Source organism: Macrobrachium nipponense, chromosome 4 (assembly GCF_015104395.2).
Source record: "Macrobrachium nipponense isolate FS-2020 chromosome 4, ASM1510439v2, whole genome shotgun sequence".
Lineage (NCBI taxonomy): Eukaryota > Metazoa > Arthropoda > Malacostraca > Decapoda > Palaemonidae > Macrobrachium > Macrobrachium nipponense.
The window spans coordinates 19352281-19374690 of record NC_061100.1 but is presented as its reverse complement, the minus strand read 5'-3'; the positions used below and the strand labels follow the sequence as shown (position 1 = coordinate 19374690).

The 22410-nt window shown below is 42.1% G+C and overlaps 1 protein-coding gene across 3 annotated transcripts in view; it reads right to left on the bottom strand.

Moving 5' to 3' along the window:
- LOC135210745 (anaphase-promoting complex subunit 4-like) overlaps positions 1–22188 on the bottom strand; it is a 42577-nt gene extending 20389 nt beyond the window's left edge. Inside the window, exons 1-3 of one of the 3 annotated variants that reach the window (XM_064243574.1) lie at positions 21884–22188; positions 14041–14146; positions 13788–13937 (exon numbers count right to left, since the gene is read on the bottom strand). In XM_064243574.1, the coding sequence (XP_064099644.1) occupies positions 13788–13899 (112 nt within the window). In that variant the 5' untranslated portion in view covers positions 13900–13937; positions 14041–14146; positions 21884–22188. Of the gene's footprint in view, positions 1–13787; positions 13938–14040; positions 14147–20886; positions 21237–21883 lie in introns of those variants that run through there. The other 2 variants (XM_064243575.1, XM_064243576.1) reach the window with 2 other exon arrangements.
- Positions 22189–22410: the final 222 nt, after the last annotated feature.

Sequence of the window (22410 nt, the reverse complement as noted above, 5' to 3'; positions counted from 1 at the left end):
ATAACTTTCTGTAACCCTTCACTGTTGAAACTGCCAGGTTACAGTCTTTTCTCAAATAAATATGGAGGAGAAAATCTGCGATTTCAGTTCCAGATGGTACTGAAGAGGATATTTTCTTTCCTTACACCATCTTCTAAACAACTCCCACTTCGACTGATATACTTTAGAGGTGAGAGACTCTTCTGGCTCTTGCAATAGCCTTCGCCAAATTCTCGTGAAAAAGCCCCTTGCTCTGACAAGTCCTTCGACAGTCTGAAGGCGGTCAGACTTAGAGCGGGGGGGAGGGTTTTTGTGAAACCTGTCGAAGTGGGGTTGTTTGAGAAGATGAAGACGTTCCTTAGTGGAAGCGATCTTGGAAAATCTACTAACCACTACAGCACCTCTGTGAACCAATCGAGAGCTGGCCAGAAGGGAGCGATGAGGGTCATTCTTGTTCCTTCCGAGCAAGCGAACTTCCTCAATACTTCCCCTACTATCTTGAAAGGAGGGAAGGCGTATGCGTCCAAGCCCGTCCAATCTAGCAGAAAGCTGTCTACTGCTACTGCTTGTGGATCCGAGATCGGGGAGCAATAGGTCTCTAATCTGTGATTCTTGTTGGTCGCGAACAGGTCTATATTGGGCCTTCCCCACAGATGCCAAAGTTGTTGGCAAATCTGAGGATTGAGAGTCCATTCCGTGGGTAGGACTTGTTCTTTTCTGCTCAACAGATCTGCCCGACATTGTTCTCTCCCTGCACAAACCTTGTGAGAAGAGAGATCTTCCTTTCCTGAGCCCAAATCAGCATATCCTTTGCTGATTCGTAAAGGGAAAAGGAATGCTTCCCCCCTTGTTTCTTTATATAAGCGAGGGCTGTTGTGTTGTCCGAGTGAATCTGAATCCCCAGACCTGAGACCTGTTCCTCGAAATGAACTAAAGCTAGATGAATGGCTGTTAGTTCTTTCTTGTTTATGTGCCAGGACACTGTTCTCCTTCCCAAGTGCCTGACACTTCTTCCGAACCTAGGGTCGCTCCCCACCCTGAATCTGAGGCGTCTGCAAACAACGCTAGGCGAGGGTTCTGTAAGCGAAGGGAGATTCCCTTGCTTAGTTTCTGTGGATCTAACCACCAACGGATATTCTCCTTGATCCCTTTCGAGATTGGAAATGTATCTCCTAGATTGTTGGACTTCCAATCCCACTTCTCCTTCAGATAAAATTGAAGGGTCGTAGGTGTAGTCTTCCTAAGGAAACGAACTGTTCCATCGAGGAGAGGGTCCCCAGTAAGCTCATCCATTCCCTCGCGGAACAATGTTCTTTCCTTAAGAAGACTGCCACCTTTTCTAAGCAGCGTTCTCTCCTTTCCTGCGAAGGATACGCTAGAAAATCCCGAGAATCCATCTGAATCCCCAGATAGACAATACTCTGCTGGGGAGTCAGCATGGATTTCTCGCGATTGACTAAAAGTCCTAGGGACTTTGTCAAATTTAGAGTAACTAATAGGTCCTCCAGACATTTTTTCTCCGATTGGGCTCTTATTAGCCAATCGTCCAGATATAACGAGATCCTGATCCCTTCCAGATGTAGCCAATAAGCTACATTCTTCATGATGTCCGTGAAGACTTGAGGGGCAGTCGAAAGTCCGAAGCACATCGCTCGGAACTGGAACACTTTCCCTTGGAACATGAATCTCAGATATTTCCTTGCTGCTGGATGAATTGGCACATGGAAATACGCATCCTGAAGGTCCAGGGACACCATCCAGTCCCCTGGACGAAGAGCAGATAGAACAGAGGAAGACGTCTCCATTGAAAATTTCTTCTTCAAGACAAAAAAGAAATTCAGGGCACTGACGTCTAGAACCGGTCTCCATCCCCCCGATGCTTTCGGTACCAGGAATAGCCGATTGTAAAATCCTGGAGACTGGAGATCTTGAACCAGTTCTACCGCTTCCTTGGAAATCATCTGTTCCACTGCTTGCAAAATAGCAAGCTTTCGGACCAGATCCGAGTATCTTGCAGTCAACTCCCTTGGAGTTGTCGTCAAGGGAGGATTTTCCCTGAAGGGGATCAAGTATCCTTTTTTCAGGATAGAGAGGGACCAAGAGTCCGCTCCCTTCTGCGCCCAGACTTTTGCAAAGTGGAGTAGTCTGGGCGCCTACTTTCGTCTGGAGGACTCCCTGCTCATCTAGACTTCCCGAAGGACCTTCTAGATGGTCTACTCCTTCTATCTGGTCTGCGACCTCTAAGAGGGGCTCTAGAAGAGGAGGCACCTCGAAAGGGCTGTACAAAAGAGGGTCTCTCTTTTTTCTCTATAGGCACTGCTGGCCTAAACTTCTTGGCTGAGTGCGTGAGGAGATCCTGAGTTGCCTTCCTCCGTAGATTTGGAAACCTCTCTAACAGTCTCCTGTGGAAACAGATGCGGGGATAACGGTGCAAAAAGAAGAGATGTTCTTTGCAAAGGTGATACGGCTCTTGCTAGAAAAGAGCTAAAGACCGATCTCTTCTTTAATACTCCCGTTCCAAAAAGAGAGGCAACTTCTACGGAACCGTCCATGACCGCTCTGTCCAAGCAAGCCAGGACGCTTGAAAGTTCCTCCATGGAAACAAAGTCAGTGTCCTGAGCTCTCTTAGCTAACGCTCCCAAAGCCCAGTCCATAAATTGAAGACTTCTAGGGGTTTTAAAGAGGCCTTTAGAAGGTGGTCTAGCTCACACTGCCCCATGTTGCCTTAGCAGACAGCAAGACTTCCTCCTGGAAGAGTCCACTAAGGAACAAAATACGCATCTGCGGAAGAAGGGAGGCCTAACCCCATAGGTTCTTTGGTCTCGTACCACCTTCTGGGTTGCCTGTTAACTTGGAAGGAGGGCAGGAAAAAAAAACTGTCTTGCCCGCTTCCCTTCTGGAAGTCAACCACTCTGAAAAGGTCTTTAAGGCCTTTTTCATACAAAGAGCGGGGCGCATCTTGACGAAGGAAGACGACTTGAGAGCTTTTGTGCTAGACATCAAAGATCCTGGTGAAGGAGGGTCAGCAGGATGAAGGGAGTCTCCGAACTCCTTTAGCAGCAAAAGTGAAAGTCTCGTAGTCAGAAACTGCTACATCTACTGGCTCGTCGTCTTCCGATACCTGGTCCAACTGATCCACCGAAGGAGACCGTTTGGAGGAGGGGGGGGGGTGATCTGGCTCTTCCCTGGGAGAAAGAACTCCTTTCCCGAGAAGGGGAGCGCTGAACATTAGCACTTCTATACGAAGAGTGAGGCTCCTGCCTGTCCGAAACAACTCTTGCGCCTACTAGACTCTTGTTGTCTAGTTCTTGCGGTTCGCCAGGTTCGCGGCGCTTGCTATGCTCCTGGCGCCCTGATTCAGGGCGCTTGAAAAGATCCCCGCTCCTGATTCATGACGCTTAACAGGCTCTTGGCGCCCTAACTCTTGACTCCTAACGTACTCTGGCGCTCCTGCCTCCTGGCGTCCTAACTCCTGGCGCCCTGACTCCTGGCGCCCTGACTCATGGCGTCCTGGCTCCTGGCGCCCTGACTCATGGCGTCCTGATTCCTGCCTTCTAGCAGAATCCTGACGTCCTGAATCCTGTGGTCTGAGAGGCTCTTGACGCCCTTTCTTGCGTCTTGCTGCCTCTTTGCGCCTGTCTGGCTCCTGGTCCTGCAGACCCAAAGGATCCTGATACTTAAATCGGTTTTCCGGTTCCTTGAACCTAAACCGATCGAGACTTCTGCTCGATTCGCGGCGTCTCAGAGGGCGCTTCGGAGAAGACAGCCTATAGGGCGAAAGAAACTCTTCTCTCAGGAGAACAACTCCTATCGGACGAGTCTCTCGACGAAGGCGATAAACGCCCTGGAGATTGTGAGGGTTCTCTCCTATACGAAGAGGGGCGCTTAGCGGAACTCTTAACAGGGAGCGAAACATCTTTCCTCCTTGTCGAGTCCTTAGCAAAGGAGCCTACTAAAGAAGCTAACTGCTCTTGCAGATTAATCAAAAACTTCTTCGTAGGATCCTGAAGAGAAGGCTCCTCTTGTTTCGTCTTCTTAGGTCCCGAAGGCCAATCCTCGGGAAAACGCTCTGGGCTGGAATCAGCCGCGTCTCCTTTAGGCGCCTTCCAGGCTCTCAAAGGGTCAAAGGGCGAAAGAGAGGCCGAACTCCAATCCTCGTTTAGGAGAGGAAGAGTCTGAGGCCGAAAAAACACTCCCTTAGGACGCCTTTTCTGCGGCAATCCGAGGCAGCTGGGACTTTACAACAGGATCTGCCGAAGGGACGCCTGACCGTTGGGGATGTTCTGCATCCTCCCTGCGGCTTTCGACATTCCTCCTCCCTGGTCCTGGGAGTTTGGAAGCGGTCTAGGCCTAGGAGCAATGAGAACCGGTCAGACGCCCCCTCCACTGCACTGGGGACACTGCACAAGTCACTATCACCACTCTTACCTTCGTTTAGAGCTCGTAGCTGAGCTTGAAGTTTCTTGATTGAAGCTTTTACATTTTCCCTCTCTGAAGAAGAATCTTTGGATTCAGAACAGGGAGAAGCAGCTGAGGCTAAGGGAAAATCGTTAGTAGGAGAGTTAACTTCTTGTTCTAAAGAGCAAGATCTACTAGATGACCTAGCTGAAGCCTTTCTCACTCTATCTCTCTCAAGCTTCCTAACATATGACGATAACTCCTTCCATTCAAGCTCGTAAGGTTCTCGCATTCAACACAGGTGTTATTAAAAGAACATTCATTCTCTCTGCATTTAGCGCAAATACTATGAGGATCTACTGCCGATTTAGGCAGCCTAACCTTGCAACCTTCCCTACTGCAAACTCTAAACATAGGTGAAGCCTTAGCGTCAGACATCGTGAAAGAGTAGTCAAAACCAAAGTCGAAAAACAGTCCACAATAAGCGTATGCCAAGCCAGAGAAAAAAACAGAATACGTCACCCAAAAAAACCAATCCAAATTCTCGGCAAACGAGTAGAAAATCCAAGATGGAGGAACGAACAATAGGTGTTGTCCGTTCAACCGACAGAGAAATTATGGCTTAGAAAACGGGAATAGTTCCAGACCCCGCCACCCAGCGGCGGGAATGGTGGATCACCTGACCTACCTGTCGCGTGTGCCGCGAGTTTTGAAATTCTGTCGGGACGACCGAGTCTATAGCTAAGTACGTATATATCTGCTGGGTAAGTTTCATGTACAAAAATAATATCATTATCATATGTAAATAATGCGAGATATGGTAGCGAAAAAAAAAAAATTCATAGATAATTGTATTCAAATCACGCTGTGCAAAAAACGGTCAAAGCTAACGAGTTACTTTTTTTTTCATTGTATTGTACACTAAATTGCAATCATTTTGATATATAATACATTGTAAAAACAATAAAAAAGCAAACACCGGAAAAACATTATATCACAAAATGATGTACGAATTCGTAACGCGCGGACGTAAAAAAATTTTATTTTCAAAAATTCACCGTAATTCTAAATATTGTTCTAGAGACTTCCAATTTATTTCAAAATTAAGACAAATGATTTAATATTACGATACTGTAAGAGTTTTAGATTAGAATTGCAGATTTCGACCATTTCGGACGAGTTAAATTTGACCGAATGTCAAAATTTTTATATATATATTTTTTTATATGCACATATTTCGGAGATGGAAATAGCTACAACCTTTACTTATTTTTTATTGTATTCTTCATGAATTTGCGCACATTTTGATATATGAAACTCTATAAACGGCTAATGTGAAAAGGAGCAAATATTAGGATAATGCGATGTATGTATTTCGGAGACTTGCGGCCGCGAATCGGCGCGCGGAGTGAAGGTAAATATATTTTTCAAAAATTCACCATAAATCACAATATTGTTCTAGAGATTTCAAATTTGTTTCAAAAATGAGAAAAATGATATTGTTATGTTACAATAAAGTTTCATACATACTTACCTGGCAGATATATACATAGCTAAGACTCCGTCGTCCCCGACAGAAATTCAAATTTCGCGCCACTCGCTACAGGTAGGTCAGGTGATCTACCGGCCTGCCTGGGTGGCAGGACTAGGAACCATCCCCGTTTTCTATCATATTTTCTCTCTTCCACCTGTCTCCTGCGGTAGGCTGGGTGGGCCTTTAATTGTATATATCTGCCAGTAGTATGTATGAAACTTTATTGTAACATAACAAATATCATTTTCATACAATCAACTTACCTGTCAGATATATACATAGCTGATTGGCACCCTTCGGTGGAGGGTAAAGAGACAGCTACTATATGGAATAGACAGGTAAACAACATATGTTGTAGGTATAAATAAAAAAACCTTGGTTCCTACCTGATAGGTGGTAGACTTGGTGGGTGTTTGCCCAGTAGTCTGCATCACCTCAAGAAACTTTAGCGAGATATGTGATCTATGGCCAAGAGTTCTTGTGGGTCTGCGATGGGGTCTTACCCACTTACTCAGCAGAGCCTAAAAGGACTTTGTCAATGGGTGCTGATCCAACTTATATGACAATACACCTTATGACAAGGAGCACAAACAACCAACCCGACCACCTGATCCTAACCATGTGTTAGAACTAAGGATTGTTACGAGTTATCCCCGAACTCGTCACAACAACCGTAACTCAAAAAACCACTACGCACACATACATAATTTTTCAAAAAAAAAATTATACTCAACTAATTGGATATGACGAGAATTCTCTTATGAACAACATAGACGGCCGCCCTCCCGTGCGGCCTGAATCCTCCATTGTTCGAAGAGATTCTCGACCATATCCAACAGAAGAACAGTATATACATATTAAGGATGGTGTCGGCTCCCGTACCCAGAATCGTATCTGCCGATACGATAGGACCTAGAGAAAAGCCACTTCTCATACGTCACACGCACGTCTTTCAAGTAATGAGATGCAAACACCGAGTTGCATCTCCAATATGTCGTATCTAATATGTTTTTAAGCGACATATTCTTATAAAATAAAACGAGAGAGACGTCGCAACCGCTCGTACTTCATGAGCTTTTACCCTCAGAAGTTGTAATTGGTTCGTCGGACAGACCTTAGTTGAGAGCGTCCGTAATGACGTTTCTTACAAAGAACGCTAGAGCGTTCTTGACATCAGTCTTGTTGTGGGGTCTTTTAACTGCGCACCAAAGACCTTGTCTAGAGCCTCCCAACTGACGCTTCCTATGAAGATAGAACTTCAGAGCTCTAAACAGGCATAGAGACCATCTCTGCTTTCTCTGCCTACGAGACTAGACATTCCTTTGATTTCGAATGACCTAGGCCAGGGATTCGTGGGATTCTCGTTTTCGCTAAAAAACAGAGTCTTAAACGAGCAAATCGCCGAGTCTCCCTTGAATCCTACTTTATCCTGCAGAGCTTGTAACTCACTAATTCTTTTTGCCGTTGCTAACGATAAAAGAAATAGGCATTTTCTAGTTACGTCTCTAAATGAGGCCTGATGAGGAGGTTTCAAATTTATCCGAAGACAGGTATTTGAGGACTACGTCCAAGTTCCAGTTCGGAGGTACTGGCTCCTTAGACTTTGACGTCTCAAATGATCTTATGAGACGTGGAGATCTTGTTATTTGCCAGATCTAAACCTCTGTTCCTGAACACAGCCGAGAGCATACTCCTGTATCCCTTTATTGTGGATACAGCTAGATGCGATTTTACTCTCAAGAATAGCAAGAAATCAGCAATTTCCGCTATAGAGGTAGAGGAGGAGGACAACTTCTTGGCTCTACACCACCTTCTAAAGACCTCCCACTTCGACTGGTATACTTTCGAAGTGGAGGTTCTGCGAGCTCTCGCGATCGCGCTTGCCACTTCGCGAGAAAAGCCTCTCGCTCTGACAAGTCTTTCGATAGTCGAAAGGCAGTCAGAGCGAGAGCGGGGAGGTTTGATGGTACCTCTTGAAGTGTGGTTGTTTGAGAAGATCCGTCCTTCCTGGTAGGGATCTTGGAAAGTCTACGATCCACTCTACCACCTCCGTGAACCATTCCTGGGCCGGCCAAAAGGGGGCTATTAAAGTCATCCTCGTCTCTTTTGACGCCACAAACTTTTTCAATACTAACCCCAGGATTTGAATGGGGGGAAAAGCGTACACGTCCACTCGAGACCAGTTTAGCAGGAAGGCGTCTACCATAATTGCTCTTGGTCTTCCACGACCGAGCAAAAACACTGGGAGCCTTTTTGAAAATGTATGTTGCGAATAGATCCACGTGAGGAGTTCCCCACAGAGACCAGAGATCGCGACATACTTCCTCGTTCAGAGTCCATTCTGTATGAAGGACCTGGTTCCCTCCTGCTGAGCCTGTCCGCCCTCACATTCCTTACTCCCTGTACGAACCTTGTCAACAGGGAGATGTTCCTGTGAGACGTCCAAGTAATAAGTCCCTCGTGAGTTCGTTAAAGGAACGAGGAGTGAGTCCCTCCCTCCCTTTTCGAATGTAGGCAAGTGCGGTGGTGTTGTCCACGTTTACTTGTACTACCTTGTCTCTCCACCAGAGGTTCTAGACTCTTCAAAGCCAGGTGAACGGCGAAGAGCTCTTTGCAATTATGTGCCAGGACACCTGTGCTGGTTCCCAGGTGCCTGACACTTCCTCCGAGGCCTAATGTCGCTCCCCAACCCGTCTCCGACGCGTCGGAGAACAACACTAGGTCTGGGTTCTTTGAACTTAGAAGAGACCCCTTTGTTCTCTTCCAGATGGGCCGCAACCACCACTGTAGGTGTGCCTTTACCTCCATTGGAATGGGGAAAACGTCCGACAGTTGTCCGTTTTTTCCAGCTCCAAGACTTCTTGAGGAAGAATTGAAGTGGACGGATATGCAGTCTTCCGAGAGGGAAGAATTGTTTTCCAGCGAGGAAAGCGTCCCCAGAAGGCTCCACCATTCCCTCGCTGACGTTTGCTGTTTCTCTAAGAAGCGAGAGATTATCCTCAAACCTTTTTCTGTTCTCTCTTGCGAAGGAAAAAACTCGAAAACCCCGAGAATCCATCCGAATCCCCAGATAGACTAGGTCTTGTCTGGGGGTCATCTGAGACTTCTCGAGGTTCACAAGCAATCCCAACGCCTTGGTCAATTGTAGTGTTAACTTTAGGTCCTCCAAACACTGTCTCTCCGATCTGGCCCTGATGAGCCAGTCGTCTAGGTACATCGAGACATTCACTCTCCTTTTGAGATGCAGAAATCTCGCCACATTCCTCATCAGGCTTGTGAAGACCTGAGGAGCTGTGGACAGGCCGAAACACAAGGCTCTGAACTGAAAGATCCTTCCCCCCGTCATGAAACGGAGGTACTTCTTCGATGAAGGGTGGATCGGGACGTGAAAGTAGGCGTCTTGGAGATCTAGAGACACCATCCAATCTCCTTGTCGTAATGACGCTAGGACTGAAGCAGAAGTCTCCATGGAGAACTTCTCCTTCTGAACAAATTTGTTCAGAGCGCTGACGTCTAGTACTGGTCTCCAGCCTCCCGAGGCTTTCGCCACTAGAAAAAGGCGATTGTAAAACCCCGGGGGAGTTTGATCCAGTACTAGTTCTACTGCACTCTTGTCCCACATTTGTTCCACCATTGATCGAAGAGCTATCCCTCAGCACAGGATCCTTGTACTTGGCTGATAGTTCCCTCGGTATAGACGTTAGGGGCGGAGTATTCAGGAAAGGGATACGATATCCCTTCCTTATGATCTTTAGTGAAGACGCGTCCGCGTCTATCAGTGTCCAGGCTTCCACGAATTCCAGGAGTCTGGCACCTACTGGTGTTTGGAGGAGAAATGTTTCATTTGCCCTTTTTAAAGGGACGAAAGGCGGACCTACCTCTTCTCTCTGGAGCCTTCCTACTTGCGGGAGGTCTGGAGATCGGACCCCCTCGAAAGGGCTGCCTAGAAGTGCTAGGTTCTTTCTTGTCCGACACTAAAGCAGGTTTCTTCTTCCTAGCAGCTGCGTCAGAAGATCCTGTGTCGCCTTCTCAGTTAAAGAGTGAGCTACGTCCTTCACTAACTTAGAAGGAAACAAAAAGTCCGAAAGAGGTGCATATAGCAGAGCTGCCCTCTGCGCATGCGACTGCCTTTGTTAAGAAGGCGCCATACACTGTCCTTTTCTTCAAAAGACCTGCTCCAAATAATGCAGAGACTTCCAAAGATCCATCCTGTACTGCTTTGTCGATGCACGACAAAATGCATAGCAAGGCTTCAGGTTCGATTCCCTGCGAATCGTGAGCTTTCTTGGACATCACCCCAAGGGACCAATCTAAGAAGTTGAATACTTCCAATACATGGAACAGTCCCTTGAGGAGATGATCCAGTTCCGAAATACTCCAAGTAATGCGGGCAGAATTAAGACTAGGACGCCTTGACGCGTCAACTAACGTCGAAAAGCTGCCTCTGTAGTCGAAGGGAGAGCGATACCCATATCCTCCCCCCGTCTTGTACCATATGCCTCTTTTCCCAGCTAACCTTGCTGGAGGCATGCAAAATACGTCCTGGTTAAGTCTTTCTTCGACTTCATCCAGGCGTCTAAGGCGTGCAAAGCCCGCTTCATCGAGATGGTGGGCTTCATCTTCAGAAAAGACGAAGTCTTCTTCGCCTTCGCACTCGAAAAGAGCGAGCGCGGGAGAAGGGAGGAGCAGCCGGAGTCAACTCGTCTCCGTATTCCTCCAGAAGCATGGTAGTCAAACCCTTACTTTATAGTTTGACAAGCCCTCTCTTCCAAGATCTTCATCCTCCGAGTTTCGTTCGAACTCGTGAAAATCCTGAGTTTCTGCTCTCCTTTCAGAACTTTCTTCTTCTGGGGGAGACAAACTCCTGTCGGAGAGGGGCTAAGGGAATGAAAGTCTTTCCTTTTTCCCGTTCTGATCGACTTGGAAGGCGTCACAACCTGCGGCTTCTCTCGCGCTTTAGAAGACGTCATGTATGACGCTTCCCGCTCTCCGAGCGTCATGTATGACGTCTCTTGTTGACGTTTAGATGACGCTTCGCGTCTGAAGACGCTTCGCTTTCTAAGGGCTTCCTACTCGGCGTCACAATCTCTGACGGAGCGTCACGTCTACGATCCTCTTGATTTGACGCTTCACTTCTACAAGACGTCTTCCGAGCAGGAGCGAGAGGACGAGACTTCTTAATAGGAAGCGTCACGTCCTTCCGACGGGGCGCTAAAACTCCCACAAGAGATGAAAGTTGTTCTTGCACCGCCATAATGATCTTCCTTGACGCTTCTCCTACGTCTAGCGCCTGGCGCCCTTCGTCATCACTAGGGGAAGCAGCATGATAAGGTACTTCCTCATAAGCGTCAGGTGACGTTGACGCCACCTTCGCCTTCTTGATAGCAGACGGGGCGTCATCAGAGAAGCGCTCCGGGCTCGAGTCGATATCTTGCTTCATATGAACGCTTCAGCGGTCTCGATAAGTTCGACTCCTTCCACCCTCGTTTAGGTAGAGGGAGAGGGAGAGGACGAGAAACACTCGCGAAGGACGCTTTTCCTGTAGCGTCCTTGAGCTGGCTGCCATGAAGCAAAGCTAGCTGAAGGGACGTCTGACCGTTGGGGATTCCCTCCGACCTCCTTAAGGCTTTCGACTTTCCTTCTCCTCTGGGCATGTGAGCTTGGAAGAGGTCTAGGCCTGGGAGCGCCGCAGGGACGATCAAACGCCCCCTCCACAACACTGATAGGGCTCACTTCACTAAAATTTTCACTATCACTAGCCTTACCTTTCGAGTCCGCCATCTTGGACTTCATGTCTCGAATCGTCGCTTTCAGATTGGCGATTTCCGATGCCGAATCCGAAAGACACTCTGAATGAGATTTATAGGGAGATCTCCAGAAGTAGGGTTAGAATTACCAATTAAAGGCTCAATAGGCCTTGAATTCACACCTTTCAGTCTTCTAACTCTATCCCTCTCTAACTTCTTCAAATAAGAAGTCAAAGTCTTCCATTCTTCTGCATTCAAACTCTCGCATTCCTTACAAGTGTTAATAGCAGAACACTGCACTCCCCTACATTTACGGCATACAGTGTGAGGATCAACCGAAGCTTTCGGTATCCTCACCCTGCAGCCTACATTCACACACATTCTCACACTCACATTAGAATCAGACATTCCTGAGAAAAATCCAAAAGAGTTATTCCAAAAAACAGTCCACAGTAGCGAATGCCAAAACACGATCCAAATACGTCACCAAAAGTCGAAAAAAACGTTGATCAAATGTTGAAAAAAGAATCCAAGTCAGGAGGTAATAACAACAATGTTGATACCACCGGCGACAGAGAAAATATGATAGAAAACGGGGGTGGGGATGGTTCCTAGTCCTGCCACCCAGGGCAGGCCGGTAGATCACCTGACTACCTGTAGCGAGTGGCGCGAAATTTGAATTTCTGTCACGGGGACGACTGGAGTCTTAGCTATGTATATATCTGACAGGTAAGTTGATTGTATGAAAATGACGGAATATTATTAGGCTGTAAGAGTTTTTTAGCTTACAATTGCGGTTTTCAAACTATTTCGGTAGAGTCAAATTGATTACCGAACGTGATTTTATTTCTATTTTATCGTGATTTATATGCAAATATTTCAAAAAAAAGAGAAAAGCTACAACCTTCAATCATTGTTTTTAGTTGTATTCTACATGAAATTGCGCACATTTTCATATATAAAAACTTTACATGTAACAGCTAATTTTAAATGGTGCAAACATTTCGACAAGTCGCACAAAAAAAATTCTGATTTTTTCGGAAGAGTTACCGCGCGGATGTAAGGAAAATGTTTTTTTTTTCATAAATTAACCATAAATCGAAATATTGTGCTAGAGACTTCCAAGTCGTTGCAAAATGAAGGTAAATGATTGAACATTACTAGAATATAAGAGTTTTAGCTTAAAATTGCGTTTTTCGACCATTTCGGTAGAGTCAAAGTTGACCGAAAGTTGGAATTTTTGCACTTAACGTTATTTATATGAAAATATTTTGAAACTGACAAAAGCTACATCCATGGGTTGTTTTTTGTTGTATTGTGCATGAAATTTCGCACATTTCCATATATAAAACTTTATGTAACGGCAAATTTAAAAGGGTGCAAACATTAGGACAATCGCATGAAAAAATTTATCGGAAGAGTTATCGCACGAACGTAAGGAAAAAGTTTTTTCATAAATTCACCATAAATCGAAATATTGTGCTAGAGACGTCCAATTTGTTGCAAAATGAAGGCAAATGATTGAATATTACTATAATATAAGAATTTTAGCTTACAATTGCGTTTCTCTACCATTTCGGTAGAGTCAAAGTTGACCGAAGGTTGAAATTTTTTCACTTATCGTTATTTATATGAAAATATTTCAAAACTGATAAAAGCTACAATCATGAGTAATTTTTTGTTGTATTTTACATGAAATTGCGCACATTTTCATATATAATACTTCATGTAAAGGATAATTTAAAATGGTGCAAAAATTATGTCAAAGTGACGAAATAATTTTTGATATGTGTCACTGATACTTTTTAGTGCGATAAGAAAGAAATTCGCGCTTGCGCGCCTGCGTAGCGATTGTAAACAAAACAACGCCTTGATCCATGAACTCCCAGCATCCCCCAAGGCGCGTGATTCAAAAGTTTTCGGCTAGTAGGCCTATAAGTATTTTTCCGCGAATTTTTAAAAAACCTTTTTTGAGCCGACGTATATACGTCCAATCGGCATACGGGAGACATTTTGACTCGACGTTTAATACGTCCAATCGGCGTAAGAGGGTTAATATGAAGAGATTAAAAAATGGATTATACCAACAAAAACTTAACTACATGGAGCTTTACAAAAGCATCCCTTACCTTGGACATTGGCAATAGCCACTAAATCCATTTTTGGTGACCAGATGCATTTTGTGATTTCATTGGCAACATGGCGCTCCTCAACTTGTTTCATAACACAAGTTACCGCCATTTTGGATAATCTTGTCTTACAAGAATTAATCAACAGACCTGTGAATTTCAAAAGAAAGTTATAAAATATTTTACACAAGTACACTGTCCATGTATTTCACTGGTTCATTTATTAACACAAGACAAAAATGTACATACTTACTTATCTATTGAAGCTTCTTACCAAGCTTCAATGCCCATTTCCAGCTCACTCTTGGAATACTACAAAAAGGCAATGGCTTGCATTCCCTTGGCAATTGGTTGCATTCCTATAAGAACAAATAAATAAATCAGTATATCCAAAGCGCAGAAGAGCTGCATACACTATTTCTATGGGTTGCAGTTAACCTGAAAGCTGACCAAAGTCATGTTTCAATAGGGATACATCTCAACCTAACCTTTAACTAAGGGCTTCTTACCCCGACCTAGTAGAGAGAGAGAGAGAGAGAGAGAGAGAATGATGTGTACGCAACCATCCTGCAGTATTACGAGAAAATCTTGACTAATGATCCATTAACCAGATTGGGAATGGGACAAGAGGTAATGTGGGCCTTCTCAGTGTACCTTCCAACCTCAAGAGGGATATGAGGGGTGGCCACATGCCAGTAAGGACCCAGTGTGCATGTTTAGGCTCAGATGAATTCCTGTACATATTTCACTTTTATGATTAATGGTACACTCTATGTTAGATAAAGATGGAGGGTCTAGGGGAAGCAAAGCTCCCAGTGATGTAAGGACCCAGTATGTACTGTAAGTTAAGTTTGGGTTTGGACTATGGAATGTTAGGCTAGGATGCATTTCTGCAACCACCTGTGCTACATTTATGGTAAATGCTTTATATAAACTTATAGGTGTTCATTAATATTTATAAAAATAAACATCTTTTTTTTTATTTTGACTGATGATATTACCAAGCCTATGTATTTTTTTTGAACTGATATTACCAAGCCTATGTATATCTTACTTTACTGACCAATGTAAGTTACTTATTTCTAATTTTCATTTATCTAAAAACTTGAAACACATAAAGGAGGGTTAAGGTGCATAAAGGTTTGCAAATGCCATTTCCACAGGTCAGTGACCATAAATCTGCCAAAACTTTGGCATATTTAGGATAGAGCCAGCTTAAGGGTATCGGCGGCCTGTAATTTTGGCGATATTGGCTCAAACTCATGAAAATGAGTTATCGTCATATTTCCATATATCTGGGTCCCAGCCATTTCCTCACGTAAGATAATATCGATACAAAGCGTTTTAAATGGTTTAAAGGCCAATTTAAAGGCCACATCCAAGTAGAGAATTAAAGGTCTGGTTAGGGGTGGTTTTACTATTTCATTTTGCATTCATTCTTTAAGTATTTGAGTTTCTTTTCATTGCATTTTGTTTCGTATGCCGTACAATATGTTTTCCTGATAGAGATGGCAACTCTTCCCATGACTGAATAACGTGAGCCACTTGTCTCGAGAGAGAATTCTTGTATTTTTTTATGCAATCAAGTATTTGTTATTTTCAATTAATTGCAACACTTCCTCAGACTTTTAGACATCAATTGTGTATTATGTATACTACTAACATGCCAAAAAAGAAGTTTAGTAAATGAAGGGAAGCAAGCTCTCATAATATCAAAACTTATCTTGAAACTAAAAGTATAGAGAGCTAATGTAGCTTCTCACATGTGTGCTGAAGAGATGCCAAATACTTCCTATAACGAAGCTCCGTGGGAAATCTATTATTCCCTTGCACAAATATATCAAGATGATGATGATGATAGCACCGACAACTTTGTTTTGAAGTTATCTGATGATGAGGAGGGGGAGAAGGAAGAGAATGAACATTTTCAAGATGTAATTGCTGTCGGTGTTTTATCAGGAGCCAACCTAAGGAGTTTTTTTTTTATTGAGAAGTTATATGACTGAAAAAGAAGATGTTCTGAGTGTAAGCAATGATGGAGAAAAAGCTTCATTACCCTTGAGAGCTCTACAAGACGCTGTTAGTTCGACGTATTGCGGGCAGTGTGACAGCAATATAACACTTGAAATTGATAAAAACAGTTTTGATGTTGACTTGAAACTAAAGTGTAAGTGTGAGGTGCCATCTGTTTTTCAATATACCAAAGTCCAGGCTAATGAAAGTGTGAAAACAGAACATATCGGTGAAACAGCAGCTTCATTTATATATCAAAACATGTTGCTGCAATGGAACAAAATATTGGCTATGCACCAAGTTTATTGCTGCCTATTATGAGAAAAATGACAGGAGAAAGCCTGAAAGGCCTTCAGATGAAAGAGAAGACCAGGAAACGAATGTCTGCTATGCATTCAAGAAAGCAAAAGAAGCAAAGAACATCAAAAGGAGGATATGAAGGAGGGGCTCATTAGCCTTCTAAAAACTTGGCAGCACAAGAGTAGAGTGGCGTTCTACGATAACCTCCCAAAAATAATATAAACTATTTTCTTTCAGTGATAAATGTTTTTTTTTTTTAAAGGGAATAATATCTCTTATAAAAAAGAAGGAAACAGACGCCATGTAGGCTTTTCCAAGAAACTTTATATGCTTATAAAAGCAAAATAAATGGTTAGCAAACTTTAACTGCGTTTTTCTCAAAACATACATTTCCTACATTCAAATTCTAAAAACTCCCTTATTTCTGAATGGATTTTAATAATTCAAAAAGCAATTGGAATAAAGATAGTGAGAGAACACATCAACAAATTAATTTTTCTTTTTTCTCTCAAAAATTTTTTTTTTACCAATATCTAGTACATAATTTTAGGGTATTTTTTTTATTGAATTTTTAAAAATATTTTTTTTAAATAGCACACATTACATATTAGATTTCTGAGTTTGCCGTTTTATTTGATAGGTATTAAACTTTCTGCTATTACTTTTTTCTTTAAATTGAATGATAAATAAGGAAGGAGATATACTTTAAAAAACAAATACAAAATGCTATGTTTTAAAGAAAAATATTTGTTAAAAAAAGTTTCTGAGCCCAGAAATAGATCTTTCCTACGTCAAAATCCCTTATCTAATTCACCTGAAATTTTGTGTGCATCTTTAGTCAAACTAGAGGTAACACCTGTGCAAGGTTGAACACCGTCACTCAAAATTAACCCCCGACCCCGCCGATACCCTTAATAGCAGGCCAAAACATCCTTTTTCAATTGGGGGTAAAATTTTACTTCAAACCATTATCACATTTAGAACTTGAAAATATAATTTTTCAGTTTTAATGTGTACAGTACTTTGAAAGTTTCTGATATTTGTTTCTTTTAGTGTGAAGTTTCACTTTAATACCAGCACCACTGCAATAAGTGCTGTACTATTCTGTACGAGCCCCCCTGGAATAATTGGTAAAACAAATATGAAAGATAGTAAATATCTCAGTAACTATAACTTGGTAAAACAGCTCGAATGGGATTTGCTGTCTCCTCTGCTTGGCCTAGGCAACATGAAATCATGCATGAGAGTGTGTCACTACCCTGCACTATTACCAAATGGAATACTGTAGGTAGCCTATGGTTTATGTCTCTGGTAGAACTGAGCAAGAGCTCTGTATCGGGTATTACTTTTGAAATTGATTTTTCTAATAATATTTTAGTTGCTTGTTAAGAATTTACATTTTTTTGTCAGTAAATTGTAATTAACCTTAATATTATTACCTCAGATGTATATGCTAGCTTGACTATGAATGAAATTACTGTAGGTACCTATAATCAACATTTGTATGCCTAGGGTAAATGACCGAGCGGCCTAGGTTCTGGGGAGGATTTAGGGTGTATGGGGACCTAGGCTGGTGGCCTCTGGAGGCCTTCTCATTAAGGGCAAGCAAGTGGGTCCTTCCTTTACATATATTTATTAATTCATTGTTATTTCACTAATAAATTATCTAGTATTTGTAATTATTATTATAAATAATTTTGGTAGTAAATCTAGGTACCTAGTTACTCTGGATAGGGTATTTCTTTGGAAATTACAGTTTCCTATCATATTTTTGTTGCTTATTAAGAATTTTATTAAGAATTTACCGTTATTTTGGGGGGATTGACTGTAATTAACCCCCAGGGGCCAGTACTAAACACGGCAAAATAGGGTAAACAATCACGGACGATCCATTGTCATCACACTGGCCAGGCCTTATTCACTCGATATTTAATTGGTGAAACAAGAATACAATTCAACTTTAAGCATACCATTCAAAAGATTGAAGCTTCGTCAGCATAATGTGATATATGAAATCCCCATACGAACTAAAATAAGCATGTGATGCCTTTCGTAAAATATGTTTTCAAGGTAGTTTTGAAATCCAATATGGTGACAATCGTGAGGCTGGCCGGTCTAACCACGGACAATCCACCATCTTTCCCAGCCTTCCCAGCACTCATTTGAACAATGTTAGCGTATATAAGTAACGTTTATTGATCTTACTCAAGATTGCAGTTGTAATCAGCACAATAAAACAACATTTTGTTGCCTATATTAGTGAAAGTATGAAACTTTTTATTCCCGGGGTCATGGTTTGAATTTAATTCAATTTTACCTAGTAATAGGTGGTTTTATCCTTACTGCCATCACAACTAAAACTCCACAGTGCTTATTTGACTGTAATTATACACATTTTGGTCTTAATTCACTCCACATTGCACTTGAACCACGTTGCTGTTCCTGGCTCCTAAGTACTCACTCCGCAAACACAGTTACGAGCAGCAGACGACAACAAATATTTTGGATGTATATTTACGAGCAGACGACACGAGGAATAAGTTTCGTCAACATAATGTGATATAAGAAAGCCCCGTACGAACTAAAATAAGCATGTGATGCTCTTCGTAAAATATGTTTTCAAGGCAGTTTTGAAATCCAATATGGCGGCGATCTTGTGGCTGGCCGGTCTAGTCACGGATGGCGACCACCTTTCCCAGCACTCATTTGAACAATGTTAGCGTATTATATGTAACCTTTATTGATCTTACTCAAGATTGCAGTTGTAATCAGCACAATAAAACAACATTTTGTTGCCTACATTAGTGAAAGTATGAAACTTGTTACGTATTCCCTGGGTCATGGTTTGAACTGAATGCATTTTTACCTTGTAATCGGTGGTTTTATCCTTACTGCCATCACAACTGTAACTACACAGTGCTTATTTGATTGTTATTATACACATTTTGGTCTTAATTCACTCCACATTGCACTTGAACCATGTTGTTGCTCCTGGTTCCTAAGCGCTCAATCCACAAACACAGTTACGAGCAGCAGCAGACGACACTGTTTATGATGTGCAAAGTTTTATTCCCTTAATTGTTTACTTTAATCATTATTTAGTTTAACTTTACTTTGTTATTTCAAAATGTTTATTTAATTCATGTCTATTACCCCGTTTTTGCAACCAAATTACCCCGAAAAATTACAGATATTTCTAAAGTAGATACAATCAAATGTTTCTAACCTTGTCGTACATCTGGCTGCCGAAAACCATCGTGTAGCAGATGACGATTAGTGGATTATTATTATTTTTTTTTTTGCTAGCACTTTTCATTGATTTAAGTCTATATTAGTATTTTGATTTTTTTAATAACTGTATGCCAGAAATAAATGTAACCTTTAATGTTTGCATGCTAAGAATGGCAAAATCATTGTTGCCCCATTAGTGGAGCTTCACACATATGCCGATGCATTATTATAAACTGTTTCCATGAATTCTAGTTGTCATAGTAATGCAATAATGATAAAATTGCTTTAATATTTATGTATATATACTTTCAATACATAGGCTAATTTCACCAATTTCCACGTTTTGTGTAAGTTTGGAGGGTGAACACATACCAATTGGCAACAGAGAGAGAGAGAGAAAGGAAGGTGAAGGAAGGAAGAAGGACAGGGGTGGCGGTGGAGGTGGAGCTTTTTACGTGTGTTCGTATCCATTTCTGGATAATGGAGTTTTTGTCTCTTGGTGTCGTTATTCTTTACGATTAGTGATTCACGATACCCTTCTAAATTACAGCACTGGGTGTAATACACTATAGCAAAATCTCGTTCTGATACGAGTGTTCGTTACAGAAATATTGCCAAAAAACGTGCTTGCACTATCTCTGAAACCCATAGTAGGTATGCTGCTTAGTTGTCAATCAAGTTTTTTGTAATCAAGTATATTTTACAAGCTAGCTATTGTATAAATTTGTATTTTTCTCAATTAAAACATATGCCGCCCCTCAATGCTAACTTTCCTCTTTTAACGACTTTCTGGTCATTGCAAATTCGGCCCCAATAATTTCTTATGGTGTGAAAACAGACAGAGGCTCAGGGACCGAAAGCGATTGTGTCACACTACGGTGGTAATCCGGCAGTAAAACATCTTCATGTATCCAAAAAGTAAATAATAAAGATATATATGCGCATTACGATTATAACAATTACATGAATAGCTGATAACAATCTGCATGAATAACTGGTAAACTGTTCTGTAAGAAAGTTGAGTATAGCAATTCATTTACAATAGGTACGAAAGTCAAGATGTCGTGACGTCATAATACAGGACTTAAAAGAACGTTCTAATTCCAAAAAATAATTACTTAAATTTGAGTCAGAATTGAGTTACTTTTTCAATAACGAATATTTTCAAATTAATCATCATAAATATGTAAAATATTGATGTTTTACTATTTATCTAAATAATTATCTAGTGCACGCTTCGTCATTTTCTTCTACCAAAACAGTTGTTTCCTTAAAAATGTCGTGCCCAGTGACCGTGTTTTGATTCTTGTGATGATAGTGGCCCCGTCTATGGGTTTAAGTGGTGTGCAGATTTATCACAGGAAATGGGAAGTTTGTTGACATAAGCGACCCCGCAAACATCGAGATGGCGTCAATCTTCTAAAATATTTAAGCGTAAGTACAAATTTCGAAAGCGTTTTGGTGAGATTTGCACTGCATTGGCAACCCTTTTCACTACCCTCTGTTTAATGCTTTAAATTTGGCCTTAATTTCTAACTTTGGAGAAAATACTTACTTCGAAAGGAGAGTAGAGGTCTTTAGCTCCGTTCTTCACCAACAACAAGCCACGACTGATGCCCACCTCCGGTGTCAGGATGCGTTATAAGTACTTTTTCGGAGGGTGTCCATCCGTGACCGTCGGTGTGTTGAGCTAGTCCATGCAGTTGTTTACCCTATGTATATATACTACCAATAGATACGCTAATTTCACTTATTTCCCCGGTTTTGTGTAAGTGACATACCTAGTTTGGAGGGTAAACACATACCTACCAATTGACAACACTGATAAACAGTACTTTTTCGGAGGGTGGCCTAGCGGAGTTATTCCCTAGAATTACCATTTTTTTGCTGAGGTGCGGGGCCCTACATCATGGCCTGCTCAGCCCCCCTCCCCCCACCCTAAATCCACCACTGCCTACCTAGGTTATGCTGAAGATGGAAAAACAAACATTAATGGTCAACAATGCCCGGGCCTATGATTCAGGTAGGCCTATGTGGGTAGATAATATTGTTAGCTAGGCCCTATATACCTATGTAAATAACAATATAGAAATTTAGGGGGGGGTGTAGCTAGAACAACAGGAACAAGTAGCCTAGGTAATGCAGACAAAACAAACCTAACTTTCCCTTGGATACCATGTCCTGACCTAACCAGATCTTACCTAACCTAAATTAGGACGCTGGCTAGGTACCTGTGCCCTAACTTGGCTGGGGGGCTTTGCCCCCTTCTGAAGCCCCTCCCCCCCACAAGTAACACAGCGGAATGGCTCGATCCAGTCGTCCTGCAAACTACCCAAATTTGTCATTGCCTAAATTATAGACTACTCCAGTTAGGAAGCTATGACCTGACTCGGCTTGAGGGGGAGGGGGGGGGGGGGGGGACTTTGGCCCTTCTGTACCCCAACCCCACCTTTCAATTGACACATCGGAAAGGTTTGATCCAGTCGTTCTGCAAAACACCCAAATTTGTCAGTCTAAATTCTACATTAACTAGGACAAAATGGGAGAGTTACCTTTCAAATCACTCCATTATTAGTATTTTCCTTATGAATTGAAGTTTTCACAACTGATAACCTCGTTATAACACAAATGTCAGATCAGAATAACAGTCAAAATAATAACCGCTTTGTTTTGGTGGTAGAGTAATGATTTACTTATGTAACGGCACCTCTATTAGATGTCGGAAATGTCGTTACGTTCAATTTGAGTTTCTCTTTTTACTCGACACCTAATTAATTAATCAGCTTAGTAGCCTCTACATTGCCTTCGTTAAACGATAAACTTTTATATGCGTTTTATACACAATTCTATATGATTTTGTTGTATTTCTTGGTCCCTCATGTAGTAGTAGTTATGATTCGAGGCAATGTCTTTGCAACGGCGCCTCTTAGTCTTGGTTTTTTTTTTGTTTGTTTATTTGTTTAGCTCTTTCCTTTTTTCTCTCTTTTTTTCCACATCAAGTATATGGTTTCTTTTCTTATTTCGTTGTTACCTGAAAATAGAAATTTTCCCACTACGTCACTTTCCTTCTCTTCATAGG